At 34.7% G+C, this 26,178-nt stretch overlaps 6 protein-coding genes and 1 pseudogene across 10 annotated transcripts; 1 reads left to right on the top strand and 6 right to left on the bottom strand.

Annotated features, from left to right (window-relative positions):
- Positions 1-592: 592 nt before the first annotated feature.
- On the bottom strand, positions 593-3,501 carry LOC105642149 (glutathione S-transferase L3). The gene is made up of 10 exons (XM_012226860.4): positions 3,345-3,501; positions 3,163-3,246; positions 2,974-3,034; positions 2,790-2,876; positions 2,050-2,148; positions 1,854-1,956; positions 1,698-1,774; positions 1,451-1,558; positions 952-1,032; positions 593-840 (listed from the first exon to the last, which is right to left on the bottom strand). Exons 1-10 carry the CDS (start codon positions 3,356-3,358, stop codon positions 832-834), a joined length of 723 nt encoding a protein of 240 aa, XP_012082250.1. The 5' UTR covers positions 3,359-3,501; the 3' UTR covers positions 593-831.
- Positions 3,502-4,523: 1,022 nt separating this feature from the next.
- On the bottom strand, positions 4,524-6,935 carry LOC105642147 (glutathione S-transferase L3). The gene is made up of 10 exons (XM_012226859.4): positions 6,519-6,935; positions 6,350-6,433; positions 6,145-6,205; positions 5,961-6,047; positions 5,782-5,880; positions 5,564-5,666; positions 5,408-5,484; positions 5,128-5,235; positions 4,869-4,948; positions 4,524-4,752 (listed from the first exon to the last, which is right to left on the bottom strand). The coding sequence occupies exons 1-10, from the start codon at positions 6,680-6,682 to the stop codon at positions 4,737-4,739; spliced, it is 879 nt and encodes a 292-aa protein (XP_012082249.1). The 5' UTR covers positions 6,683-6,935; the 3' UTR covers positions 4,524-4,736.
- A 661-nt stretch (positions 6,936-7,596) lies between these two features.
- On the bottom strand, positions 7,597-10,066 carry LOC105642146 (glutathione S-transferase L3-like). Its single transcript, NM_001308769.1, is given in 10 exon segments — positions 7,597-7,605; positions 7,719-7,799; positions 8,275-8,382; positions 8,546-8,622; positions 8,699-8,801; positions 8,907-9,005; positions 9,490-9,576; positions 9,697-9,757; positions 9,881-9,964; positions 10,053-10,066. Coding segments are annotated over 10 exon segments (723 nt in total).
- Positions 10,067-10,515: 449 nt separating this feature from the next.
- LOC149497969 (glutathione S-transferase L3-like) lies at positions 10,516-12,601 on the bottom strand (annotated as a pseudogene). Its single transcript, XR_016319743.1, has 11 exons — positions 12,434-12,601; positions 12,274-12,359; positions 12,120-12,180; positions 11,960-12,042; positions 11,767-11,864; positions 11,580-11,682; positions 11,418-11,494; positions 11,234-11,341; positions 11,048-11,128; positions 10,890-10,959; positions 10,516-10,795 (listed from the first exon to the last, which is right to left on the bottom strand). The product of XR_016319743.1 is annotated as a glutathione S-transferase L3-like (transcript).
- Positions 12,463-18,087, bottom strand: PDE149 (integral membrane TerC family protein). Of its 3 annotated transcripts, none has more exons than XM_089718420.1 (14): positions 17,375-18,084; positions 17,210-17,280; positions 16,999-17,117; positions 16,824-16,900; positions 16,451-16,538; positions 16,200-16,280; positions 16,056-16,112; positions 15,528-15,609; positions 14,829-14,878; positions 14,625-14,681; positions 14,449-14,527; positions 14,122-14,180; positions 13,447-13,504; positions 13,066-13,361 (listed from the first exon to the last, which is right to left on the bottom strand). In XM_089718420.1, the coding sequence occupies exons 1-14, from the start codon at positions 17,407-17,409 to the stop codon at positions 13,270-13,272; spliced, it is 1,005 nt and encodes a 334-aa protein (XP_089574546.1). In that variant the 5' UTR covers positions 17,410-18,084; the 3' UTR covers positions 13,066-13,269. The 3 variants fall into 3 exon arrangements, with proteins under 3 accessions (XP_089574547.1, XP_089574546.1, XP_089574545.1); XM_089718419.1 differs by having other exon boundaries at positions 17,210-17,290; positions 17,375-18,080; XM_089718421.1 differs by lacking the exons at positions 13,066-13,361; positions 13,447-13,504 and adding an exon at positions 12,463-12,618 and having other exon boundaries at positions 17,210-17,290; positions 17,375-18,087.
- A 554-nt stretch (positions 18,088-18,641) lies between these two features.
- MOS11 (Protein MODIFIER OF SNC1 11) lies at positions 18,642-21,950 on the top strand. 2 transcript variants are annotated; one of them, XM_089718423.1, is made up of 6 exons: positions 18,642-19,089; positions 19,689-19,763; positions 19,867-19,986; positions 20,105-20,162; positions 20,281-20,342; positions 20,502-21,950. In XM_089718423.1, the coding sequence occupies exons 1-5, from the start codon at positions 18,764-18,766 to the stop codon at positions 20,314-20,316; spliced, it is 615 nt and encodes a 204-aa protein (XP_089574549.1). In that variant the 5' UTR covers positions 18,642-18,763; the 3' UTR covers positions 20,317-20,342; positions 20,502-21,950. The 2 variants fall into 2 exon arrangements, with proteins under 2 accessions (XP_089574549.1, XP_089574548.1); XM_089718422.1 differs by having other exon boundaries at positions 18,644-19,089; positions 20,278-20,342.
- Positions 21,951-23,008: 1,058 nt separating this feature from the next.
- On the bottom strand, positions 23,009-25,307 carry LOC105642376 (Protein phosphatase 2C family protein). The gene is made up of 4 exons (XM_020682589.3): positions 24,417-25,307; positions 23,934-24,301; positions 23,614-23,850; positions 23,009-23,526 (listed from the first exon to the last, which is right to left on the bottom strand). Exons 1-4 carry the CDS (start codon positions 24,694-24,696, stop codon positions 23,299-23,301), a joined length of 1,113 nt encoding a protein of 370 aa, XP_020538248.1. The 5' UTR covers positions 24,697-25,307; the 3' UTR covers positions 23,009-23,298.
- Positions 25,308-26,178: the final 871 nt, after the last annotated feature.

Genomic DNA, 26,178 nt, shown 5'->3' with positions numbered 1-26,178 from the left:
TGCGTAATGCTGGAACCGAATCGGAACCGTAATTTGAACCGTCGGTTCGCCGGAACCGTGCTGAACCGCGCTGGAACCGGAACCGAACCGGAGATTCAAGGGTCGGTTCCGGTTCAAAATTTTAAACATCTCGAACCGGCTGTTCATTGAACCGGCCATGCCTAATATTATACCCGCACTTTATTCCCGGTTTTGTATTATATTATTTATTTATTTTATAAATATATAATATTATTTTAAATAATATGATACAATATAACTATTATTAGGGGAAAAAAAATATAATTTTAAAAATTTTGAATATATTCTGTTTTGTATGTTAAATTGTGAACTTTTATTTATTGTTTCAATTGGATTCTTAAATTTTATATTTTTTTTTCGTAAAAATAGTAATTTTCATGGTAGGTCATTTTTATTTCCCCATTTTTTATTATGAAAATTATTCAATTTACATAAAATATTTATTTTATACATCTAAACATTTAGATTTTTAAATAGTATTAATCAAAATCTTTTAGATTATTTAACATAATATTTTACTTTTTCCATTAAAGAATTCTTCAAAGTAAATAGGAATCTTAAAAATCTAGTGTTGAGCAATTAAAATATCATAGTTTTAGTAATATTATTTAAAAAAAATAATAATAATACAGCAAAAAGGTTGCTCCTTATTCATAAAAGATACATAGAGGTAGACAATTATCAATAGGAACATGAGTTTGAGGAATCAAGAATCTAGACAAGTGCATTTCTAATTTTCTATCTCAAAGTCTCTTATTTTGTTCATATGGAGAGCAACGTCAGTCAATTCAAGACCATTGCAATTGCTAATTACTGAATCTGCAAAAATAAGGAAAAGACATTGAATGTCAATCTTCTTGCCACAACCACCATGAATTTATTAAAGCAAATTATTACATTGTCAGATAGAGATAAGGTTTGATGGGTAACCTGAAACCGCTTCTTGTATAATTCAACAAACTCTTTAGGATCTCTTTTTGTCTGCTTGTAAGCCTCAATCTTGTTTATCTCCTGCACATGGGATTTTCAGACCAAACAACAATAAAAACCTCATACCCCAACAAACCACCACCAATCATTTTACAAAATCCTAGTTCAATGTAAGAATTGAGTACAAAATTTATAGTGTCACCTTTTATTACTATAGCAAAAAGACAGTGATACTTTTATTTTTACTAAATGAATTCCTTAGATTTATTTGGAATATGAGAAGCAACTTGTTGTTCATAAGCTTAAGCTTAAGAAATTAAGGAAATGGAAATGTGAGAGATGTGAGTGAATTAGAATAGCAGAGAGACACAGAAGAAGAACGTCTCAGAAGTATAGTAATTCTAAATTGACAATCATTGAATATGGAAATAGATCTCTTTCACATAAAGCACAAGCTCAAACAGAAAGGCCGAGTACATAGGACAGAAACCGACCATACCTCAATCCATGCTGCAAGTTTAGGCCTGCCTGCAGTGATATCATATTTGAATACCTCTGATAAGAAGGCTTGGAATCTTTCAACAAATGGTGCATAGGCTATATCTACCTAGAGAAGATAAAATTTTATCGAAGTCAGAAGCAGAATAATCAGATATATATATTATGACACTAGTTTACTTATAGCATGCATTTCCAAATCGTGAAATACAGAAGAACAATCAACATAAAATGAAAGTGCAACTTACCAAACTGAATTGGCCAAGGAAGAATGGCCCATCATCAAATTTATGAAGAGCATTTTCCAAGTAATCAAAAGCAGGACCTAAATAAAGGGAGTATTTCAGTTGGCACAGTTTATACATGGAAAGGAACCCACAACAACAGCAAGTTCTAGAACTGACCAGCTTCTTCTGCTGCTTTTCCCTTAAATGAAGTAAGAACAATACTAGTGAATGTATCGGTGTAGGAAAATAACTCTTCAGCAAACTCTTTCTTAGCAGGATCCTGCAATAATTACAGCACTAATTAGTCCATCTTCTTACACAAACAGACAAACTTAGAATGTGACCTTTAATAGTTTCATACTATACGTCTTACATCAGGAAGAAGAGATTCCCCTTCAAAGTTGCTATCAAGGTATTTAATCAGATCAAGACTCTCCCCAGTGACTTTTCCATTGTGCTCCAAAGATGGCACCTTCAAATTAACAAGAGCATTTTCATTGTCATCCTAGAAAACTAGAAAATCTCCTTAATATCTTCACCAACAACAATATGAAATTAGCATAATGAGATAAAGTTCAAGAGAAGTGCAGTGTTCTGCTCAACTAGTTCAAATATTAAACTATACAAGAGCTTATTAGCTCCAAAAACAATAAGTTCCACGAATATTTCTTTTTAGAGCAAGCTCGGTTCACTTGGAAAATGGGTTAGCAAAGAAAATGGATGGCAATTCTCATCCCAATTTTAGTGTAGATAATCAAAGCAAATACAATAATAACAGTATAAGAACATAAATAAAAACATATGATTTGCCCTAAGTTTGAGTCATTCAAATAAAAAGAAATATATTTCAAAAACTCTGCAATTCTTATATACAATCTAAGAAAATGGATTTCATTTTATTGACATTTCCACAACAAAACATAGATCGCCTTACTCCCAACTTTCATACGCCAAAATATAAAATAGTAAACAGTTTGTTTTATTTTAATGCCTTCCAAACAACCGCAGTACTCCAGAACTGAGAAAATTAATACAACAATATGTTATTGTAGCTAAGCTAGCACCAATTCATGAAAAAATAATAAAAAAAGAAGATGTATCAGCTATACTGACCTTATTGGCAGGGTAAACTTTTTCCCCATACCATGCAGGCCTGTTTTGAAGGTCTAGAGGAACTAGTTTGATCTTGTCTTGTAGTCCCTGCACCTCTCAAATCATCAATCAGTTCTGGAAAGAAATGGGAAAAAGAGAAACTTTTGAAGAGATCCCAAAGTGGCAAGAGAGTAAATTAAGCAACCTTATAGTTTCTGGTGATCCACACTCGCTGTGCATATGGACATATGTAGGCGGTATACAGCCTTCAAAGGGAAAAAAAATTTTAAAAATAGCGGCAAAAACAAATATTTTCTTGTGATAGTTACAATACGTAGCCAAAACAGAAAAAAAGACAGAATGCTCCGATTGAGAAGAAGGAAAAAGGGGAAACCTTGTGGTTCCGTTGAAGAGTGGAGGCTGCTCGGCACTGGCATCCAAGACAGGAGGCAAGTTCTCTGGCACACTCTTATCCAGGCTTGAAAATTCCAAAAAATACATTAGTTAATTCAAAAAGAATGAAAGAAATTTAGAAAAAACTACAAAGAATTAAAATTTGAAGATTCAGATTCTCACGCAGTAGCAGCCATTTGTGTATGCTTCTTCTCTTGAGAATTCTCTACGCCTTTTGTTTCTGTGAGTGATAATATGGAATTTGATTATGCAGTGTCCTCCTTATATAGAGTTGGTGAAGCCAAGATGGTGATCTTAGCAGTGACGCAGTGGGAGTGGGAAGAGAGAGAACTGAATTGCTCCGTAAAATTGGGACACATTCATAGTGTTCAGACAAACGTTTTATACGTTCTGGAAAAAGTAGTTCATAAATGTATTATTCAAACATAGCATAAAAATTAAATTAATAAAATAATACTTTTTAATAAATATTTTGAATTTTTATATTGTTTATTTATATGTTAAGGATAAAGAATTCTTATTTTTTGTAATTTTTTAGATGATAATATGTTATATTATTTTTTATTTAACAAAAAAACAGTTTTTAATTAAAAATAATTGTATATTTAGCCTATATATTTCTAAGTACAATGTACTGCTCACTAAATGGGAATATAATTTAATATTTAAATAACATAAAGAATTTTATTATATATTAATTAATTTTTTTATTTCTTCAATAATGAGATATTATACTTAAAAAAAATGATGGAAGTGCTTTTGTATTTGCAGTTTGCAATGATTGTGCTATTATTATAAAATGGAAATGCCAAAACAGAACCAACTTAGCAAAAACTTGTAAAGATTATGATATTTTGATAAATTAAACCCACATGTGGAGAGTTCATACATTGAAAGTATATTAATACATATTAATGTATTGATTAAACTATGATCTTTAATTATTTTTTTCAATTGAAAAAATATAATAAGGACATAACAAATAACACCAAACCGAACAAAGCCACATACATAGACTTAATTAATTTAAATATTTTTCATGATTCGGTTCGATTTGAATTTTTATAAAACTTTATTATTGATTTGGCTTCGATAAGTCTCGAAATCGAAACAAACTGAACCATTAACACTCACACTGTTACTGGATTCATATTCATGGTAAACTCTCGTTCAACTACAATTGTCAAGGACATACACACATATCTTCATTCTGAATCTCCCATAAATCTATGATCCTAAATTGAAGCATCTCAGGCAAGGAACATGGAAGAAGAAAGATTAACAGTTTAACAGTTAATACTTATTAATCAAATTAACTGAGATTAAGAAAAAGAGAAGTAGTAACAGAAAGGTTTGCTCTTTATTTATAACTCAAGAAACACTGGTAGACAATTCAAACACAATATAATTAAGACGATTTTCAGAATTCAAAAAAAGACGAGCACTTCTATTCTATCCCTAACATTTAAACACAATATTTTATTCAATAAAGAAACATCCCATCGGAGCAATGAAGTCTCTTATTCAGTCTCTGTAAACCAATTTCAAGACCATTTATTCGTTACTGATCCTGCAAATAAGATAAAAAGGAAATTGAATGTGTCAATCCTTTGCCACAACCACCATGGACTTAAAGCAAATTATTGAATTGTAATGATTGCTCTGAGATGAAATATAATGGCTCACCCAAGGAGCTTTTTGTATATCTCAACAAAAACATTTGGATCTCTTTTTGTCAGCTTATAGGCCTGAATTTTGTTCATTTCCTGCACAAAATTTGTGTGAGAGAAAGTGACCATCTTGGCTCCCAACAACCTCCCCTATCTAAAAGTTATAGTTTTTCTAAATTGACATTTATCGAATAGGGGAAATATCTCTTTCACAGAGAGAAAAGCATCAGCATAAACAGAAATGCTGAGTTAACAAGCAGAGAAACAGATCATACCTCAATCCAAGCTGCAAGTTTAGGCCTGCCTGCAGTTATATCATATTTGAAAATCTCTGATAATATGATTTGGAATCTTTCAACAAATGGAATATAGACTATATCAACCTGGATAACACAAATTTTTTCCAAAGTCAAAGGAGAGATGACTCAATAATGCTTTATAACAATGGTTTATCTATGACAATGACAAACATTTCCAAATAGCCTAACAGAAAGTATCCATTTTCAATATGTTAGCAAGAAGAAATGTCGACAGAGAATTGAGACTTCAACTTACCAAACTGAATTGGCCGAGCAAGAATGGCCCATCATCGAATTTAGTAAGTGCATTTACCAAGTAATCAAATTCAGGACCTAAAGCAAAATTAGTTACTTTAGTCAGCATATATCATATAAACCATATAACCACAGCAAGATCCAGAACTGAACTGACCAACTTCTTTTGCTGCATCTCCCTTAAATGAAGTGAACACATTTTTGTTGAACGTATCACTGTAGGAAAATAGTTGATCAGCAAACTCTTTTTTAGCAGGATCCTGCAAGAGTTTACAATATTAATTTAATCAAACTATCCAGACAAACTGATACCGATATACAATGCTGTCTATCACAGTTGACGCAAATAGATAGAATATACACATCTTATCTTACATCAGGAAGAAGACTTTGCCCCTCGAAGTTGCTATCGAGGTATTTGATCACGTCAAGGCTTTCCCCAATTATTTTTCCGTTGTGTTCCAAAGCTGGTACCTAAAAACAAGTAAGAAGATTTCATTACAACCCAACAAAACTAGAATAGTCCTTTATTTTCAATTGACATATATACTGACCTTATTGACAGAGTAAACATTTTCTCCATACCATGCAGGCCTGTTTTGAAGATCTAGAGGAACTAGTTTGATGTCGTCTTGTAACCCCTGCAACTCATAAATCATTCGTCAGTACTTGAAGGTAAAGAAAAGATTTAACTTTTGAAAAAGAGACCAAAGTAATGAAGAAAGTAAGTTAAGCAACCTTATAGTTTCTGGTGATCCAAGCTCGCTGTGCATATGGACATAAGTAGGCCGTATACAGCCTTCAAGTGAGAGGGAAAAAACTTAAAAATTTATAATGATTTGTGTAGCATAAAAATTAAGCAAATGAAGTGTGAAGTGCAAAGCAAAAATGAGAAGAAGAGGGGGTTTTAAACTTGTAATTAGAGAAGTCAAAAAAAGAAAACCTTGTGGCTCCATCGAAGACAGGAGGCTGCTCAGAAGTGGCATCCAGCGAGGGAAGCAAGTTCTCTGGCACGCTCTTATCAAAACTAGAAATTTCCAAAAAATTAATCAGAAGAAACGAAAACAAAAAATTGAAAAATCTGCAGAGAAAGAAAATTCGAAGACTCCTACGCTGCAGTAGCCATTAGTCGATGATGAGCGTTCTTCACCGGAAAATTGTATATGCCTTTCGGTTTTGCGATTGATAATTTGGAATTGAAAGTATAGTGATCCTTGAATGGAGATGCTGCGATCGATGGTGATCTTAGCAGTGACGAAATGCGAAGACAGAACATGAAATGAACATAGACATCTCCATTCTCCCTTTAAGATGGAATATATAGAGAATAGAAGTTCATTCCGTTGACTGTTGAGGACAGCCAGAAACCTAAATTTAGGAAAGCCAATTGGCCAAATGATACTGTTTATTTTATTTCAAAATGTCTAGCCATTGGTTTGAAAATCAGTTTTTCATATCATACTTAATTATAAAGGTTAGGTATGCGAAAATCAAACGGTCCCAGGACAAGCGCTTTTCCATACGGTGAAATATTCGGTCAGACATGGTGGCCGCCGGGCAATTTTTAAAACCTACCAGCTCTCTTTTCTGTTTTTTTAACTCTCCTTTTGCTTGTTTTTAGAAAATAATTTAATTTTGAAAGTATTTTTTCTCGGAAAAACAAATGATTTATCATCCGATATTTGATCGTAATATTAAAAATTAGTTAAAAATATTAAAATCTTTTAACTCATTAAAAAATAAAAATATTTATTATAATAATAGAAACTTTTGTATTTTAAAAATTTTATTGTTAAATATAAGAAAAAATTAATAAACTATGAAAGGCAATGGATTGTAAGTCAGATCTAACCATAATCAAAGATAAATGGTTGGCTCTCATTGTCTAGTGCTTTAAATACAAATACCAGTTGATTTTAAGTGACTGAAACAAGAAAAAGGAGTAACACATAAATATGATCTTTATTTATGTATTCCAGATACAAAAACCCCATTCGTCAATAGAAAACTATTACTAACATAGATTTGATCCTTCCAGAACTAAAGACCAAACCTTGATGATTCAGAATCATCAACTGCAGATAACTATCCCAAACTAACACAAAATATTATATAGTCAACAATGATACATTCCCAGGAGAATGAAGTCTCTTATTAAGTACATATGCAAAACAGTTACTGGTAAGAACATTACTGAGCCTGCAAAAAAGGAAAGCAAATTGAGGTTTTCTACTCTTTTGTCGCAACTAAGATGATTCTAAAGCGATTATTACAATAACAAGCAAATATGGAGATGATATTCGATAGCTTACCAGAAGGCGCTTCTTGTAAAATTCAACTAGCTCTTTAGGATCTGTTTTTGTCTGCTTGTATGCCTCAATCTTGTTCATCTCCTGCACAAGGATTTAGTAAAAAGGAAAGTTAACAACCAACAATTCTAGCCACCAACTTCCAGAGACTGCTCTCCAAAATCCTCATTAAAGATAAGAGCAAAAGAGTAGTTCAAACTTTGGCTTTAATTTTGTTTTGTGCAGCAGAATGATTGTTCAAAAGCTCGAGACAAGAAAATGCCAACGCAAGAAATTAGACTTTGATCAAACTCAAGCACAACAAAAGTTCAGGACACTGAGTTATAAATAAAGGATGTTTCTGGATCAGAGGAAGAAAGGTGGTTGTGTGCATATGCGTGAGGAGAGAAGAGGGAACCGGAAAGACGGGGAGCAGAGCAAAATAAAACAGCAGTGGAACTCTAGAAGAAGATTCAAGTTGTTGTTACTCTAAACTGTAACATTCACTGAATTGCATAAGACAAAGCTCAAGTACAAACAAAAATAATGAGTCATTTATGAACAGACAGAACATAGATACCTCAATCCAAGCTGCAAGTTTAGGCCTGCCAGCAGTGATATCATATTTGAAAACCTCCGAAAAGAAAATTTGGAATCTTTCAACAAATGGTATATAGGCTATATCCACCTGAAGGACATAAATTTTTCGAAGTTAAAGGGAAGAACACTTGATAGTGTGTGATGACAATGATTTAACTATGACAAGCATTTCCAAATTGCAAAACAAGGAATCCATATTCAATACATTAGGTGAAAAGAAATATCAAATCAAAAATGAAAATACAGCTCACCAAACTGAATTGACCGAGCAAGAATGGTCCATCCTCAAATTTATGAAGAGCATTTTCCAAGTAATCAAAAGCAGGACCTAAAAACGGACAGTGAATTTAGTTGCAATATAGAGAGAGGCAGTTACCAATATAACCACAAGTTTGAGAACATACTAGCATCTTTCACTGCATCTCCCTTGAATGAAGTAAACACTGTTTTGGTGAATGTATCAGTGTAGGAAAATAACTCTTCAGCAAACTCCTTCTTAGCAGGATCCTACAGTAATTTAGAAAATTCATAATTTAGTCCAATTTCCTAGACAAATAGACACACATTGCAGCTCTCCATAATGGATGCAAAACAGAACTATGCACATCTTACATCAGGAAGAAGAGATGGCCCTTCGAAGTTTGCATCAATGTATTTGATCAAATCAAGACTCTCCCCAATGATTTTTCCATTGTGTTCCAAGGCTGGCACCTAAAAGAGGAAGATTTCATATCAACAAAGGAAATTAGAACACTTTCTTCAATTCCCAAGTTCAAGAACAATTCAGGTGACAGAAAAATCACAAATTTGGAACTGAAGCGACAGCTTATACTTATTAGCTCAAAAACAATTTTCAATTCCAGGACAACTTCTTCTAGCGGGTGCTTGGTTTGCTTTGGAAATGGAAAACGCAAGCTGTTTCTGATTCCCAAGTTCAATTCTAGATAATCAAATATAAGAAATGCTATCTTTCAAAAATAATTATATCTTAGAACTAGGTGTTACTTTTACAGAAATTCAAGTAATTCAAATACAAAAATAAGATTACAAAAATGGCAGTTCCTTGTATAGCAAAGGGGAAAAAGAAAAACATAAATCATAGAACAAGTGCAACGGTTGGTTAACACAACTAAACTTAATTAGATGAATTCATGAGGAATCATAAAAAAGAAAACGTATTAAATTATATGCTGACCTTATTGGCAGGGTAGACCTTCTCCCCGTACCAGGAAGGCCTATTTTGAAGATTCAAAGGAACTAGCTTGATCTTATCTTGTAATCCCTACACCTCAAAACTCATGAATAAATTAATTCTTGAAGAAGAAAGTTCAAAAGAAAAACCAAAAAAAAAAAAAAAAAAAAAAAAAAAGAACAATGCAATGGAAAGAACAGATTAAGTAACCTTATAGTTCCGGGTGATCCACACTCGCTGAGCAAATGGACATGCGTAGGAAGTGTAAAGCCTTGCAAGTGCAGGGAACGAAAAACATTAAACACAATCAAAAATTGAGAAAACTACATGAATACAAAATAAACTGTGATTAGCAGTGAAAATACATAATACAGAGCAAAGACAAGGAAGAAACCTGATGGTTCCATCGAAGAGCGGAGGTTGCTCTGCAGTGGCGTCTAATATTGGAGGCAATTTCTCGGGAAAGCTCTTATCCAACCTTAAAATTTCCAACCAAAAAAAAGGAAAAAACTTCAGAGAAATCTGCTAACGAAGAACAATGAAAGTGAAAATGCGGAGATTCTTACGCAGTAGCGGCCATTGGTAGGAGATTTTGTTCAGTGATGAGCGATGAACTGGGACTTTATCGCGTCTTGTTGAAGAGAGGACTGAGCTTCCTCATATAGGGCGGATCAAAAGTCAGAATGACCTCAGCAGTGATGAAATTAAAATGGGAGTTATTGGATGCGGGCATTCCCTTGGTATCGAATGTGAACCAAACTGGGAGTCGTGATTCCGATTGGTTTGCGCACATATGACGGTCAACGCCACGGACTTTCTAGACATCGCTGGATATCAGTAAATATAAAGCAATTTTACAATCTCTATTTTATTAGTAATTAATAATATTATTTAAAAAAATTCTGCTTTTTTAAAGATAATCTCTGTTTTGTTCACTAATAATTGAAGAAGTCATTCTCATTTTATTTAAAAGAGGGAATTGGCTTTGTCACGTTTCAACGACTTGGTTAATTAAAACATTTAATAGTGTACAAAATCATGAAATTTATCATTAGAATCTTATACCATAGTTAATCACAAGATATACAATTCCCAACCGACGATTGTCCATGTTTAAATTTCAATCGTTCAGTCAGTTCGTCATCGTCTTCTTCAAGATGGGATTTCTAATCTACATCAGCCAATATTCGAGCCGGTTGGTTAACTTCTCTAGCTAAAACATTTCTTAGAAACACACTGTTTTCGATATTCCTCCTGGCCAAGACGAATGGATTCTCCATGATTTATGTGGAGCAGCCTATTCTCGTTTCTGCGTTTAGATGGTATGAAACAATTAAACACACACTAACACAACTTTTAAAAGCCAAATTTGGTTCTTGGATAATGGCATAAACTACACACACATGATTAACATGCTTATAGATATATATAGATGAGGCAACGAGAGTTAAAAGCTCATTGCTGGAGTTGCACCTGCAAACAAGGATATATGTTTTGAAATCAGTAAATTATATTCCATTTCCCAATTCTACATCACATATAACGTAACAGAAAGTTGTACCAAGAAACGCTTCTTGTAATATTCAGTAATCTCTTTGGGATCACTCTTTGTTTCCTTATAAGCATCAATCTTGTTCATTTCCTATACAATAAATGGAGCTACCATTAATATTTCTTTTCCCAGCTTTAAGTTGATTAGTTACTGATTTGTATTAACCATGCAAATTGTACAAGTTGATTAGTGTACCTCAATCCATCCTGCTAGCTTGGGCTTGCCCTTTGTAGTCTCATATTTCCACACTTGAGATAAGAATATGTGGGCTCTTTCAACAAACGGTCTATAAGCTATGTCTACCTGAAACCATCGTCTAAAAATAGTTCAAAAAGGTGAAGTATAAATGAAAATAGGGAAGACAATGACTTCTGCCTACCAAACTAAAGTGGCCAAGCAAAAATGGCCTGTCTTTAAATTTGTGAAAGGCAGCTTCTAATACATCAAAAGCGGGATCTAATATACAATTTAACCACATCAGTCTAGTCTAGTCATGTCCACATATATGAATGCTGCCAAAGTTTATATATAGTAATCTCACCAGCTTCTCTTACTGTTTCTCCTTTAAATGAGTTATAAACCATTTCATTGAATGTTTCAGAGTACGACAGCAATTCCTCTCCGAATTCTCTTCTTGAAGGATCCTACATTTTTTATAAAATGTAATTTCAGTTTTAACTTGCTCTTGCTTGTTGATTATCAGAATACACAAACACCAGCAACCTTACATGAGGAGAAAGAGAAGGCCCTTCAAAGATGTGCCGATGTATTTGATTATATTGAGACTCTCAGCTATAACTTTGCCGTTGTGTTCCAATGCTGGCACCTAAATATCACACAGTAAATGCAAAATTTACTTAGTTGCATTTAAATTCAATCAATTACCAAGTAAAGAAAAAGGAAGTGTGATTTGTGAATCACCTTCTCTTCTGTGTAAACCTCTTTGTACCAAACACGCTTATTTTCAAGGTCAACAGCAACCAATTTATCTTGTCTTGTAGTCCCTGCATGCATGCATAGCTAATATAGATGAAGACAAACTTTCTCAAGAAAATACATGAACTTTAGTAATAAAAAAGACCTTGTAGTTCCTTGTAACCCAAGCACGCTGGGCGCAGGGACTTCTGTAACTCAGGTATAATCTTGCAGAAAAAGAAAAAGAAACGGAAGAGATATCAGTATGGATTTTATAATGGAAAAGTAATTGGTAAATAAATGGAAGAGAATGGTTTAACCTGGTAGTTCCATCAAAGAGAGGAGGGCGGGGAGAAGTAGAATTGAGAGATGGAGGAAGAATCTCTTCGCATTCCGGTATAAGCAACTTCACAAACAAAATTACAAGTAAAAAATAAATTAACCTAAGACAATTAGTAATGGTGGAAGACTTAATCTTACTCTGTTTCGGTTGCCATAGCTCAACTTGACCACCAGCGAGAGCAGTCTCGAAGCGAAATGAAAGTGATGCGCGGTGGCTGTTAAGCTCTTATTAGTATTATACTGGAAAATGGAAATTGGGGCTCTTTTCTTGCAAGGTGTCGCCTTCTTAAGTTCTATTCCCGGCATGTGCTTTGTCAACAGCACTACATATGCATGCATGCATAATACCCGTTAAACGTTTGGAAATACCTAAATGGGGTTGGGTTCCAAATTACCGTCTACTCATTGACTAGAAAAATATCTCAAGATTATTTCCATGGATCGCGAAATTATACAATTTAGCCCAAATCAATTCAAGATATAGGTCTATTACATGGACAACTTCAACCTAAGTCGATTCGATTGAGCCCATTCGGTTGTGAGGCCTAATGACTCTCCATCCCCTTAAACAGCCTAATCTTAGACTTGGTTTCTTTCTAAAAAATATTTTATCTCTGGAGAATATTTTTCAAAAGAAAATATTTTACGTTTATGTTTATGCTATAATACTTGTGTACTATGAATGACTTTTTCATGCGACTCTTAATTATGGGATCTTGAAGCAACTCGGTTCTGTAACATGCTTAGAACCCGAAGTTTCTGAGAGTAGATTTAAGTTCTGATTGAAAGCTACATTTACTGATTTTTGAACTTAATCAATTTGTATACATACAAATCCAATCACAATCAAACAGCTAGTCTTTTATCTGATGATAATTGCACATTAAAAAGGGTAAAAGATGGCACAGCATTTGGCTGCTTGTATTCTGTAAAAGAATATATGGAAAGAACTGCCTCTACATTTGCTTCTATAACTAGTCAGACTTCTTCAATAAACTCAATACCACACCCGTACTAAGACTCATTGCTACAAAACCAAGAGAGGCCTCAGTTGATACATGAATCCCTGCATTAAGATTTCAAAATTCTCAAGTCTATGTTCATTTAACTGCGAATTGAAAAGAATGTACAAGGAACTTGAAGAAACCCACCGAAGAAATCAAGGATCATCTTAGACCCAATGAAGCCTAGAACAACTGCAATGGAAGGCTGAGAAAGGAAAAATCAAGGTGTAGATTACACTTCTCAACATACACCAATTATAAGGACAGAATTGATATTTTACATTTTGTTTTTTACAATAACTACATAGACATTATTATCAGACCCATAGTAGTAAGATCATTTGTTACTCAACCTTGGGTCCAATTTCTCAAGACAATATCTTTTTTATGTTCATTGTTCATGGTGTTTAAAGACAGAAAATGGGCTCAAGTGCTTCTTGTATTCTTCTGACGTCTAACTTGTATAATACATATTACAGCCAGATCCCAATAACAGCTTATAATTTAAAAATCTTATAAATCAATATGGGCATTCCTAACAGGAAATATAATTAAGGAGGAGGTAGGTAACTGTAACAATCTGCACCTTGCATTTACGGTGAAAAAAGCAGCAAAAGCTATAACTCTATGGAAGTGAACAACAAAAATGGCACTAATTAACTTAAATTAATTTGGAAATAAGTGCACAAATTCTATCCATTTCATGGATCAAACAACGCCTACATTATCTTGATTCATTTCATGAAGGTGCAATAACAAGAAGTGCATCACTAATCTGGAATCGATATAAAAATGGAAATTAAGGTAAAGCATATCTTTTACCTGTAAATACTCCAAATCTGCCATACCCTCGGAAATAAGTGTGTAAAGTGACCTTAGACCTATATTAGGCAGAGATGCAGCCAATTAGCCTCTAATAAAATTACATACAACAACAATCTCCATGATACAATTGAAATACATTAGTGATTCAATTAGAAAGCAAATCAAATGTAGAAGCACAAAGTTGTAAAACAATAGTTGTATATTTAATGATGTGAAACCCAACTTTAGACCAAAATTTATAGTTCACAACTTGGCAGGCTATAACCAATTAAAGATATTCAATTAACAACTCTAAGCCTATGGCACAAATAAAAAAGCATTCACCTAAGATGGCAAAGAGATTAGAAGTAAAAACAATGAAAGGATCCCGTGTAACACCAAAGACAGCTGGTATTGAGTCAACCTAAAAAAAACGAAAAATGAATCTTCTATTAGCAATATCACAAACATAAATAATGCACTTTTATCTATATCACATGAAGGAAGAAAAGAGAACCTACAGCAAATGCTATATCACTGAGCTCAATAACTGCTACTGTGAGAAGCAAAGGTGTGGCCTGCCCAAAATGATTGATGCCTGTTAGAAATTAAATATGAACCTTAGGAGAGTAGTATTGGTGTACTAGATTACAATGAAATAATAATAATTAGTAATAGAAGAGAAAAATATTAAATAGTTAAACAAGGTCTCCTGAATTGCTTACCCTCCACACCCCATCCTGATTTGTTAGGAAACGATTCCCATCATAACTAGCTGCAACATTAGGAGAAAAATAAATAATAACTCAAAATGTAATACCCAAAAATGTCTGGTTGTGCAAAGTAAATTAGATTGTAATGCACAACTGAATGAAAAGCTTTGTTCTTTTCAAAGATTTCTTTTATTCCCCCTCTTTTAGTTCATCATGGGAACTTAATGGATATCAAGGCCACGTGATGGGCAGTTGCCTCTGTCATCCCATGAAACCCGCTCCCCTCTCAATCCCCCTCAGAAATAATAATAATAAGCCAGGACCTCTAATTTGGAAATCACAAACTCCATTCATTCAAAGATTCTACAAGTGACAATGTTGGCTTTATATCTGCCATGATAAAGACTTTTGCTTTCAGCACTACACTTTTCTTTTCATCCAGAAAAACCATATTTAATTTCAGAAGAATTCAATTGAATGAGCTATATGTAATTGCATTAGGCTGCCATTATGTTAATAGGTTTGACCCTGGATCTTGGATCTAGGCTTCCTCACCCTTCTCCTGAAAATCATAACCTATTTTTATAACCCCAAAAATACTAAAGGATTTCTATCAAGTGATAAACACGGAATGCATCCAGAGAAACACATCAGAACCCCAACAAAGAGAGAAAAAAAAAAAATGAAAACTTTAGGCCAGCCGGAGATTACATGTAATAGGGATATATCTCTGGCATGTCTTCACTATAAAGTTGTCAGACAGATCAGTGTCATCATCTTCACTTGCAAATAGCTAGAACAATGTAAACAAGGTCATAATTCTCCATTTAGGTAATCATAATCATCAGAAATGAGCACATCAAAGTGTACTGCTACTGATAATAATAAACAAAACAAAAATGATAGCAGCTGCAGCTGCAGCCATAATACTAGTGGTAATAGTGCTAAATTTGTTAGTGATATGAACTGCTGCATAATGATAAATCTAAGAACTAACAACATTTTAATAGCTGAATCATTCTCCCTCTTATCCCATTTGTTTTGGGTTGTGGTTCTCAGGTTCAAACGGAGACTTGATACCCTTTCTTGCAGTGCAGCCAACAAAACCAGATTAACTGGGTTACACTTCTTAATAGTTACATGTGGCATATAAAACTGATAAAATATAATAGCCTATTGAAAAAGTGATAAAAAGCAGATGTAATTCTGATAGTTCCCATTCATGCCAGAAAAGGGCACCTTGAAAGATGAATACAGAAGTATTGCAGCCAGGAATAAGTTGACAGCCTCAAACCTCTAAAACAACAAGGCAGGAAAAAAAAATTCAGAAACTGCCCAAACAAAAATTAAATGATACACCAAAAGAATTAGGACTTAACCTACCTGGAGAGTAGCTGTTCCAAGCAGTATCAATGACAAACGAAAGATGATTGCACCAGCAATACCGTATGAAAGTACCCGGTTCTATATTTCCAAAGAGATGAAAATTTCCATTACCACATTTTTACATGCAACGTATTGGTTAGGATAAAAGTAATATTGATAAATATTGGATATAAAATTTTCAGAAACTAAGAACTGTTACATTACATATTCATGACATTCATTTAGCAAATAGTAGGTTGGCAAGGCACCTGATACATGAGTGGAACTTTAAAATATTTGAAAATCAGTACAAAGACGAATAGATTGTCCACTGATAAACTTTGCTCCAATATATACCTGGAATAATTCGAGAATGGTCAGGCTAATAGAAAAAGTGTGGCTGGAAAGTAAATTAAGGAAAAACTACCATAACGCAATGCTGGATTTCGGACAGACAAGTCAAAGATAGAAACAATATGGATATTAGAAGCTATCCATGGAATACAAGTGCAGGAACCCGAAAATGCACCGTCAGACAGCCAAAACACCTATTCTTTTTCGGTCATGACCATAACACTTAAAACAATAGATTTAGGATCAGCCTCGTAATATTTCAAGTGATTTTATCCAACAAAAGCATACCCAGCAAAAAACTCGGATGCTTTGCCCACTCCATCTTTCAAGCCAATACCAATGCCAAATGCTACAGCAGTGCAGACCTATAAGAATCAATGACTACAATGCTATTAGTTAAACAATAAGAAAAGAAGCTAATATCTTCAAATGCCCAAATCATCAAGAGCTAAGAGGCACTCACGCATAAAGCAACAGTTTTAACGGAAGTTGTATAATTTCCATGTCCCTCAGTTTTCTCCCCAGATTTATCCATAGAATGGGGAGCTTCATCATATGTATGAGAAGTTCTGCTCTCGGATTCTGCAGATAAATTCAGTGGTTCAAAATAAAAATGCTTGCAATTGAGTTTAGTGTGGAGTGTGGACAAATACAACTTAAATCGTGATCTTAACCTGAGGTAGATAAATCGGTGTCCTGTTCAGCGCCTCTAGAGCACGAAATTGGATTATATAGCTCATGTAATCTGTGAGTAACTGCAATTCAACATTCAAAATCTTTTCGACAGATGATCGTGTACTCTAATTACGAACAAAAACAGAAGGGAAAGAGGGAGAGACCTAAATAGGAGGGAGCGAACTGAACTCTGGTCCATTTGGGAGCCTGAGCTGGAGCTGAGAGTGGTGAAACCCTAAGCGATACTGTATCGAATTTTAGAGGAGCTTGGAACCTACAGTGGATCACCGAAGCTAGTCCCATAGATTTGAGGTTTGTCAAATTAAAGATGGAAAATTGGATTTGGTATTGGAAATGAAAGCGAGCGAGTTATATCTTATCTTTGAAGCTGGAGGTTTTGGTTCAAAGTTGGTAACTTGGTACAGTTTTTCTTCCCTCTCTGTCGCGTTGTGTCAAATATGCATTTGATAAAAAAAAAATTCCGCCAAATCCTGTCTTCTCTGTTAGACCTCCGGTAAATTGCTATCCATAACATGTTCAGGTCGTACTAACGTTCATGTCTTTACTCAAATTTAAGGAACGACTGGCCGTTTCCTTCAGCTGTCGTCATGTCCTTCGTATGAATCGTCCAATTCCCTTTAGCCGGGTCTGTAAACAACTAGAGTCAAGCCAGACCGAGCTCAAACTCGGCTAGTTAAACAGAGAATCAAGAATGTAAAGTATAATTCTGATCAAAACCATGCTTGTGCAGTCTTAGATTGTAATTGAAATTTTGGATTTTGAGTTTTGCAGACGGTGGAGAGGTCACTTGGCTCCACGATGATTCATTCTCATGATCGTGTGGTACGTGGCCAAGAAATGCTTCAGAGTACCTGCTTCTTTGACACTCCACCCATGTCTCCTAATTTTCCTCAACAAGTATCCAATATCCACTCTTTCTGCTCTTATTTCTTAATTTTTATAAAGTTTAATTAACTGGTTAAAATTAAACTAATACCAGCATTCATCTACTAAGCTGTTAGGCATCAGTTGTTAGCTATCACAAACCATAAGTGATACGAAATATTAAATCAAATAAGAGATTTTTAAACTTTGCAAATTTTACGACTTAAATTTTAATTTTTTAAGTGATTTCCTTTATAATAATGCTCCCAATAGTTGGACACTCAATTAATTAAATTGAACTAAACTGAATAATTTCGATCTGAAATCAAATAATATAAAAATCAAATAAAACTGGTATGATTTAATTAATAAAAGCTAAATAAATTTCTTAAAAAACAAAAAAGCTGAATATAAATACATAATTAAATAAATAAAAAATACGAGGGGTAAAGCAGCCCAGCAACAGGGGCCCGCCCAATCAGTTCTTTGACCGCCAATCTAATCCCTTCGACCCTTGGCCTTCCCTAGCGATAATATATTATTATTTTCTTCCCCAAATCAACAGTACAACAACAACAATTTCACACAACCATTCAAAACCACGCGCTCTCCTTGTTCGACCTCTAGCGGTGTTTGTTGTCTTTTAGGCTTCCTCTCTTTGCTCATCAATGGCAACCGACACGAAGAATCTCACCACCGTTAATGCTACTTTGGAGAATAACCCTAGCAAACCCCTAGACGCGACAGTTCCTGCCCCCGCCAATCCAGATCGGGTCGACGATTCTACCGTCAACAAGTCATCTGATGTTGATTCAGGTACCGAAGACCATAAGGACGGCGATGATTCGAAGAGCAGCAAGGGCACCGCAGTCGGCCCGCTTTCAGGGAATAATGCTTCAGTTTCTGACACCGAGAAAAAGATCCGCCGCGCTGAGCGGTTTGGAATTACTGTTCAGTTGTCTGAGGAAGAGAAACGTAATTCTCGAGCCGAAAGGTAATCTATAGATCTCTTTCGCCTTTTAATATATTTTTTTTCCTGTTCATGCGAACCTGGGGATGTCGATTTTTGAGTTGTAGTTGGGTTTCAGAATTATCCAATGCAAGCAATTTGGCTATATATATATATATATATATATATATATATATATATGTATATACAAAATGATTTTAGAGTATGTATTTTTCCTGTAAAACTTATCTTCGACCTCTAAAAGCCGCTTGAAGACATACTTTTGTTTTTAGGTTCTCTTATGTTTTGAAGCTTAAACAGTATAAAATAAGCCTTGTTAAAATTCACTGCTCTGTTCATTTTAGATTTTGATGACAACATTTTATAAAATACTTTTAAGGTGTAATTTTGCTTCTAAAGTTGTTTTGGCGTTGTTCTGAGTCTGTTTGGGATGTTTGTACTCATTATTCCATTTGTTGAGTGCAAAGAAATAACAGAGCCTTGATATGAATCTTTTTTTTGTCCTAGTATGCATCTGGGGGAATGCATGTTTGAGCGTAGGGCTTTGTCGTATGAACCCTCCTCCCTCTTGAAACTTTCATGCCTAGCCTTGAATTCCTTTCCTATATACCTAATCTGTGCAGGTTTGGTACTGTGTCTGCATCAAATAACTCATCAAATAGCTCAGAGGAACTGAAGAGGAAAGCCAGAGCAGAGAGGTATTTGTTTTTACTTCTATGGGTTTCAATCAATAGTACAAGTTAGTTTTGCTAATTACTGTTCAGGCTGTTTGTTACTAATATTTTTTATGTTGTTTTATAGGTTTGGACTTCCTGTGACTGCGGATGAAGATGCAAAGAAAAAAGCTCGACTTGACAGATTCTCATCAACTTCAAAAACAGATGTGGTGGAAGAAGAGAAAAGAAAAGCAAGGGATATCAGGTTTTTATCAAAATTTTACTCCATTTTCAACATAAATCATATGTTACATGTTTTGCATAGTTTAGTATTTGAAATGGTTGAGAGCTAGAGGAGTGATGTATTACTGTTTGTTTCCTAGGTTTTCACAGTCTTCATCAAATTCTCTGTCAATTAATGGCAAAGGAAATGTTGAACCAGTAAGGCCCCTCTTTAAGAGATCCTAGTACATATGCTGTGGATAGAAGAATAGCTATTTATGATTGTTTCCCTGTATTATTTTGTTACTAAACTTTTCTCTTGTTTCTAAATCAGAAGGCAGTTATTGCAGGCAAGGCTGGTGGAGATTCCTGAAGAGAAATAGTCTCCTTAAGTGTTAGGTAATGTCTAATAATTGCTGTCCATTAGCAGTTACTTCAACAATTGTATTTCATTGACTTGGCAAAATTTAAAGATTGAACAGGCTTATTTGAAAAATAGAGAATGGAAAATTGGTTGGGCTGCAATTTTTCATTTGTTTATTTGGTTTTATTTGGCAGGTGTAGTCTTCTAACTTGTAATTCCCTCAGTGGCTTCCATTCCCATTTTTATTTTCGAACATGAATTTCCAGATGTGGCATTCTTCATTCTCAGTCTCTACAGGGCATAGACAATGTTTTCTTGGTATGAAGAGCACTTCTTCAGTTTTTTCTAGATATACCTTCTTGTATCAGTTTATCTTCTGAGGGCTGAAGTAATCAACAACTACCTTTTTTTGTTTACTTATCTTAAAATCTACTAGGTATGCTTGAATTCTGGGTGTAGAAACTAGGGTGCTGATAATTATTTGATTTATATATTTAGCCCTGTGATTTGCAGAAAGTTCCTAATGTTTGCTGATTCTCATTTAACAGCACGCTCATGATCCATCAGAAAACAGCAGTGTTTAAGTAGTTATGGCGATATATGTTTTAAGAACTTGAGATTTCAAAATATGTTATTTTGCTTCATTAGGAAGTTGGGGATGATTCGTATAACTTTCAAATTGAATTGCAGAATGGCTAATTAAGAATGTAATTTACTAGGGAATGGATCTTATTCTAGTTGATGTAAGCATATGTCCATGGTCATTTTTGCTTTTGTGGTTGTAGCTGTAGAAGTTATAAAGTTAACTGCCATCTTAGAAGCCTAGACTTGCAGCTAATGAATATTTTATGAGGAACGCAGTCATTATATGTATAAAGCTTGCATGTCTTTTTAGTTTGTTTTTACTCTTAAGTCAATTCTTTACTTAAGCTTTTTATAATTAATTTAAGCCTTTTCTTTTCTTTTCTTTTCTTTTCTTTTTTTAAAGTTTTCCCTATCATGTCATACCATTTCACTGCATGAGAAAATATTTTACAACTAATATTTAATTGGATGACATTAACTCTACTAGGTGGTCCATATTCATAGGAACTTAGAAGGATTATATTAGAATGGAATAGAAACATTATGGTGGGATAGAAATAAGTGCATGTGTTACCTAATGCTGCTGTTTGAAGTTTGATCATGATATGTGTGTTTGGAAATGGAATGCTCAACATGGTTTGAATGTAATTGAAAGGTAAAGCCATCAGTGAACTTCAGCGGTATGTACTTATTATCAGATTGATAAGTGGGGTTCAAATTAGAAGATGTGTGATTTATTGCTTCAGAATATCTGATATTCCTAGCTGTGCTATTTTAAGAATAGTAAACACTGCAAAGGTGTTGTTGATTACTTTCTGGCCTCACAGTAGATCGTTCGAGCTGCAAGATAGGGTTTTGGGAATGAAGGATATTTTTGATTCATGGGATTGTTATTTATATATGTAATCTTTTTTTTTTTTTTTTTTTTTTTTTTGTTTTTGTGTTTTTCCTTTTGCACTTGGCATCTGGATTCTTGTTAATGGTCAGATATTTTGGGATGGAATGCTTTGATTGGGAGAACATGTAAAATGTTTTTTAATTATATATTGTTTGCATAATTATTTTGGTCTTCCTGTTCACACTGCTCATAATTTATGCTGATGTATAATTTACTTAAATATGATTTTGTAGTTCAATTATAATGGTGTATATGGTGTGTTACCCTACCCTGGTAATATCTGAAATGAAATGAGCATCTAATTTATGCAAGTGAGCCGGAATTTATAAGTATCATCTTTTTGATAGGTTTGGTTCTGAAAGGCTGTTTGTAATTTGCACACAGCGAAAGGATGTAGCATTTAGTTTAAGTTGATACTAGTAGATTTATTCAACCCTCAACATTGAATTGGAATTGGAGCAATTATGAATTGGAAGAACATTTTGTACGAAATTGAATTGAGAGTTTTCTGATGCTCAACAAACAGAGCCTGAAATGTTAATATCTAGGTTGGAGCATCACAGCTTAAAATGTTCATGATCTTTGCTGTAACTGTAGCTAGTTAAAATTTCTGTGATTTCTGGTGTTAGAAAGTGGATTGTACTTGATGATGTGTTTTCATTGCATTGAAGTAATCCTCGAATGAGAATGTTCAATTGATGTTTGACCATGTTTGCTTGTGGTCCTCCATGACTGGTTCAAATCTATAGAAATAAAGAGCTGTCTGGAGGTGGCGCAAAGGGGGAGGGGGGTGAGGGTGTGGGTAGGGGTGGTTGATCACTTTGGCACAGCATGGGTAAGGAACGTGAAAGAGTACGAAAGACAAGTCGAGGTTGTGTGCTTTTTGATGGCAAATATGCTTCATCTCTTACAGTTTGATGTCCGTGTTCTGATCCGTGATACCCTTCTCTTTTTTGATATCGAAATGCAAAGGAAAATCTTATTAGCAAGGAGAGGGGATTGTATATTTAAATTGATTTTTTTTTTTTTAGTTTTTGTTACTGTTGCAAATTGCGTTGTCCTGTTAAAAAGCAGGATACCATATTGAATCAGAAAAAAAAAAAAAAAAAAACTAAAAAAAGGACAATCTCAGCCATTTGGTTGTAGCTGATATGGTCGAAGTTGAGGCTTTTTTTTATCCTTCCAAAAACTAAAGTTGCACTAGTGCATTGGCATAAATGGTATAATGTGGCTATTCATTAAGACGGCGAGCAATTAGCTAATGGTTCCTAACATAAAATCCATAACATGAAGAAAGAGAGATTCACATCTATACATGGACGGTTCGAGACTGATTCCATATTCAGTTTTTGCAGAGCCATTCTTGGCATTCCAAATGTAAAGCTAAAATGAAAATCTTCGTTAAGATTCCTCCCTTTTTGGGGTCTCAGGAAAATTAACACATGTTCTAACTGAATTAAGAAGTAATTACTATGTTCTAACAACAAACTAGCGCTGAATCTTCCAAACTATGAGGTAGCTGACGCAGGAGCAATTCCTCCTCGAATTGAAAATGGATAAGCATTGAAGGAGTTTGTATTAATCATGTGAGAGTCAATGTACACAACCACAACTGTGATCTCATCATGAAAATGTCTCCTCACGCCTCTATCAATTTTTTTCAAATCAGTATACCTCATTTCTCTTTTTCTGGCTGCTTCCTTGAGTGCAGCATTAACAAGTCTCTTGGCAATTCCCTGCATTAGAAGGGAAAAAAGAGATTATACACTTAGGTAGTTAAATCGACTATTCAAGACATGGCAGTTCTAAGAGTTGGAACTCACGTTGCGAGGGAGATTTTGCACAATTTCCACAGCCTGCTGATTGCTAAGATGCTCCCATAGGCCATCGGAAGCAAATATGAGGAACTTATCTTGTGGTTGCAGTTTACGCACTATAGTTGATGGCTCTGAACTGAGGATTGGCTTATGGAATGGTTCAGCCAATCTATACTTGGACTGTAAAGGCTCTTTGTTGAACTCTGCCTTTTTAAGGTAAGCATCACCAATCGATCTTGAAACCTGTAAATCCAAAATTATTTGTCCATCCAGTACAGACAACACTTACGTACATACAAGAGTTTCAAGAGGAAAATGAAATTTACCTGGATAATGCCTTTGACACGCCATGCTCTGTGCTTCAGGACAACAATCTGAGAATCATCAGGATGTAAAGTTTGAAGTTCGTTTCTTACATGTTCTATATTTGCATTGTGTTCAGCAGATAATTGTACGGCTGTAACTCCTCGGTTTCCTCTTTCTACTCTGCCTAAGACTACCCGAGAGTCTCCAGCATTCGCTATGTACAATAATCCATTGCATATAACCCCCGTTAAACAGCAAGATCCCACTGATGCCATTTGCGGCTTACTGTGCCACTGCTTTTTCACTAGAGCAAGAAAATCCTCTTCTGTTGCTGAAAATGCCTTCTTTATAACATTTTCGGATATTTCTTGATGCTCAGACACAATTGCTGAATCACAAAAATTAAACTCCATCAGGTATGCTTGATAACCACCATCTCAGCAGATTTTTGTATCAATTAACAGTAAAATTTTTAAGAAGAAAAAATAAAAATTTCAACGTACCTTTAAAGTTGGAGAAAAGATTGTGACAGATAAATCTTGAAGCCTCAGTTCCTGCATGACCATCATATACACCAATAAAAGTCCCCTGAGGACCTGAATTTGCATAGCTCAAGGGTCCAGATTCAAGTTGGCTTTGATCCTCTAGCAAATTGTTGGCCTGAATTACAGCCATTGAAAACTCTCCATAAAGATGGTTACCTAAATCCTTATACCACAATAATCCATCAACCTTTCCAGTGGCATCATCATCAACGCGAGGTCTCCAGCAAAGCTTAACCATTTTCAAAATATATGTCACTTAAATTTATATTTATGTTTATCCAAGTTCTATAATATCCCTAACGATAGGTATATATGTTCATAAGAAGGAAAACCCAAATCACAAATCCAGTTTCTGCTTATGGTCCAATCTCAGAACGAGAATTGCTGAAATTATATAGCCGTTCGAGACAGACAGTACAACAGAGAAATAAAGACCAAATGGGTATGGGCTAAAGTAACTGAGAAGTAAGATATTGAGACAAGAAGGCAATAGTTATCAAGTGAGTTGAAAGGAACATGGAGGTATGCTGGAGGTATGTACCTTGAATCTGGTAGAGTACGTTTGGTCCTTTCATGCATGTCATATTCAAAGAAACAAAGCTTAGCTGTAAAAAGAGGACATGGAGTTTGTATTTGACAGAGTCTGGTCCGAGATGAGAGGGATCAAAGGGAGCAATCAGCAATGGATAAGAGAAGGGTTTGGAGTTTTTTGGCAGAAGATCTTCATTTTTGTTGTCAGATAGAGATCCAAGGATGGGAAATAAAAAGATACAAGTTCAAATCCCTGACGTTGTTGTTCTCTTGTTGTTTTGTCTTTTCTGCTTCTGTGGCCTTGGTGGGGTTTCTAAGTTTTAACTAAGCTTTCCCATTCCATGACTGGTTTTTGTGGGTTTCGTTGACGTGTATGAGCAATAACCCTCTATCTCTGGCAATTTTTTTGCATTTTGCACGGTCCTTTTTGTCTTCATTAATGGAGTGAGTGGAGACGAAACTAGTTCATTTTATTGACGGGAGTAGTAAGTAATCTCAACTACACCTACGATTGAAGCAAATAGTAACTTCTGTAACCCAAAAACACATTATATGTATATGAATTTAGACGAAGAACTCATTTAGGTGCCTTCTGCATGTGGTCAAAAAATAGATGAGCTTGGATCAAACACACGTGAGCTATTATAGTATTGCCATTATCAAATCTCAGTATTATTGTTCTAAAAACAGTCCAAAAAAAGGGCTGAAGGTTAAGCGAATTTGCATTTCAATTGTAAGAAAACAAAATCAATTAGCCTAGTTCATGTGTTGTCCCACATTTTTGTTGGTGTTGCATGGAGCAAATATGGGTCTTCTAATTTCCTCTCTTATCATAATTATTAGAAGAGAAAGAAAGAAAGAGTGAAAGAGTGAGTAGTCCAGGGGGATCAGACAAGGGGACCAATGAGAGGAGAAAGTGGTACATGCACTAAAAACATGGCCACATATTCAAACAGCTAATGCCATATGCTCAGAACACCAACTTGGTCTGCAACTGGCCAACTTATTATCAGTTTGGTTCAGATCATATTTTATACATCTATATGTCTCCACCCAAGAAAATGAAAAAGAAAAAAAATATATTTTTGTAAATTTTATTGTATGGGTTTGAAGAATACAATGATTGTCAATTATGCGGTGGCATTGGTCTCTTCGATATTGTGATATTGTGAAGAGTGAAAAGTCTCGG

This window comes from Jatropha curcas, chromosome 2, assembly GCF_041381405.1.
Source record: "Jatropha curcas cultivar XTBG-Jc1 chromosome 2, XTBG_Jcur_1.0, whole genome shotgun sequence".
In the NCBI taxonomy this organism is placed as follows: Eukaryota; Viridiplantae; Streptophyta; class Magnoliopsida; order Malpighiales; family Euphorbiaceae; genus Jatropha; species Jatropha curcas.
This window is presented reverse-complemented; position numbering and strand designations above follow the sequence as displayed.

Coding starts and splice junctions, on each gene's coding strand:
- PDE149 (XM_089718419.1), bottom strand. CDS start 17,513: ATGGGACTAGCTTCGGTGATCCACTGTAGGTTCCAAGCTCCTCTAAAA. Junction 14,682..14,828: donor ATCAGGATGGGGTGTGGAGG/GTAAGCAATTCA, acceptor CATTTTGGGCAG/GCCACACCTTTGCTTCTCAC. Junction 13,362..13,446: donor GATGATCCTTGATTTCTTCG/GTGGGTTTCTTC, acceptor ATCTTAATGCAG/GGATTCATGTATCAACTGAG.
- MOS11 (XM_089718422.1), top strand. CDS start 18,764: ATGGCAACCGACACGAAGAATCTCACCACCGTTAATGCTACTTTGGAG. Junction 19,090..19,688: donor CGTAATTCTCGAGCCGAAAG/GTAATCTATAGA, acceptor TAATCTGTGCAG/GTTTGGTACTGTGTCTGCAT. Junction 19,987..20,104: donor AGAAAAGCAAGGGATATCAG/GTTTTTATCAAA, acceptor TTTGTTTCCTAG/GTTTTCACAGTCTTCATCAA.
- LOC105642376 (XM_020682589.3), bottom strand. CDS start 24,696: ATGGTTAAGCTTTGCTGGAGACCTCGCGTTGATGATGATGCCACTGGA. Junction 24,302..24,416: donor TCTTTTCTCCAACTTTAAAG/GTACGTTGAAAT, acceptor TTTGTGATTCAG/CAATTGTGTCTGAGCATCAA. Junction 23,851..23,933: donor GTGTCAAAGGCATTATCCAG/GTAAATTTCATT, acceptor TTGGATTTACAG/GTTTCAAGATCGATTGGTGA.
- LOC105642149 (XM_012226860.4), bottom strand. Junction 2,877..2,973: donor GGATCACCAGAAACTATAAG/GTTGCTTAATTT, acceptor TGAGAGGTGCAG/GGACTACAAGACAAGATCAA. Junction 1,559..1,697: donor TCCTTGGCCAATTCAGTTTG/GTAAGTTGCACT, acceptor TATCTTCTCTAG/GTAGATATAGCCTATGCACC.
- LOC105642147 (XM_012226859.4), bottom strand. CDS start 6,682: ATGTTCTGTCTTCGCATTTCGTCACTGCTAAGATCACCATCGATCGCA. Junction 6,434..6,518: donor CGACTAATGGCTACTGCAGC/GTAGGAGTCTTC, acceptor GGAAATTTCTAG/TTTTGATAAGAGCGTGCCAG. Junction 5,667..5,781: donor GGCAAAGTCTTCTTCCTGAT/GTAAGATAAGAT, acceptor AAACTCTTGCAG/GATCCTGCTAAAAAAGAGTT.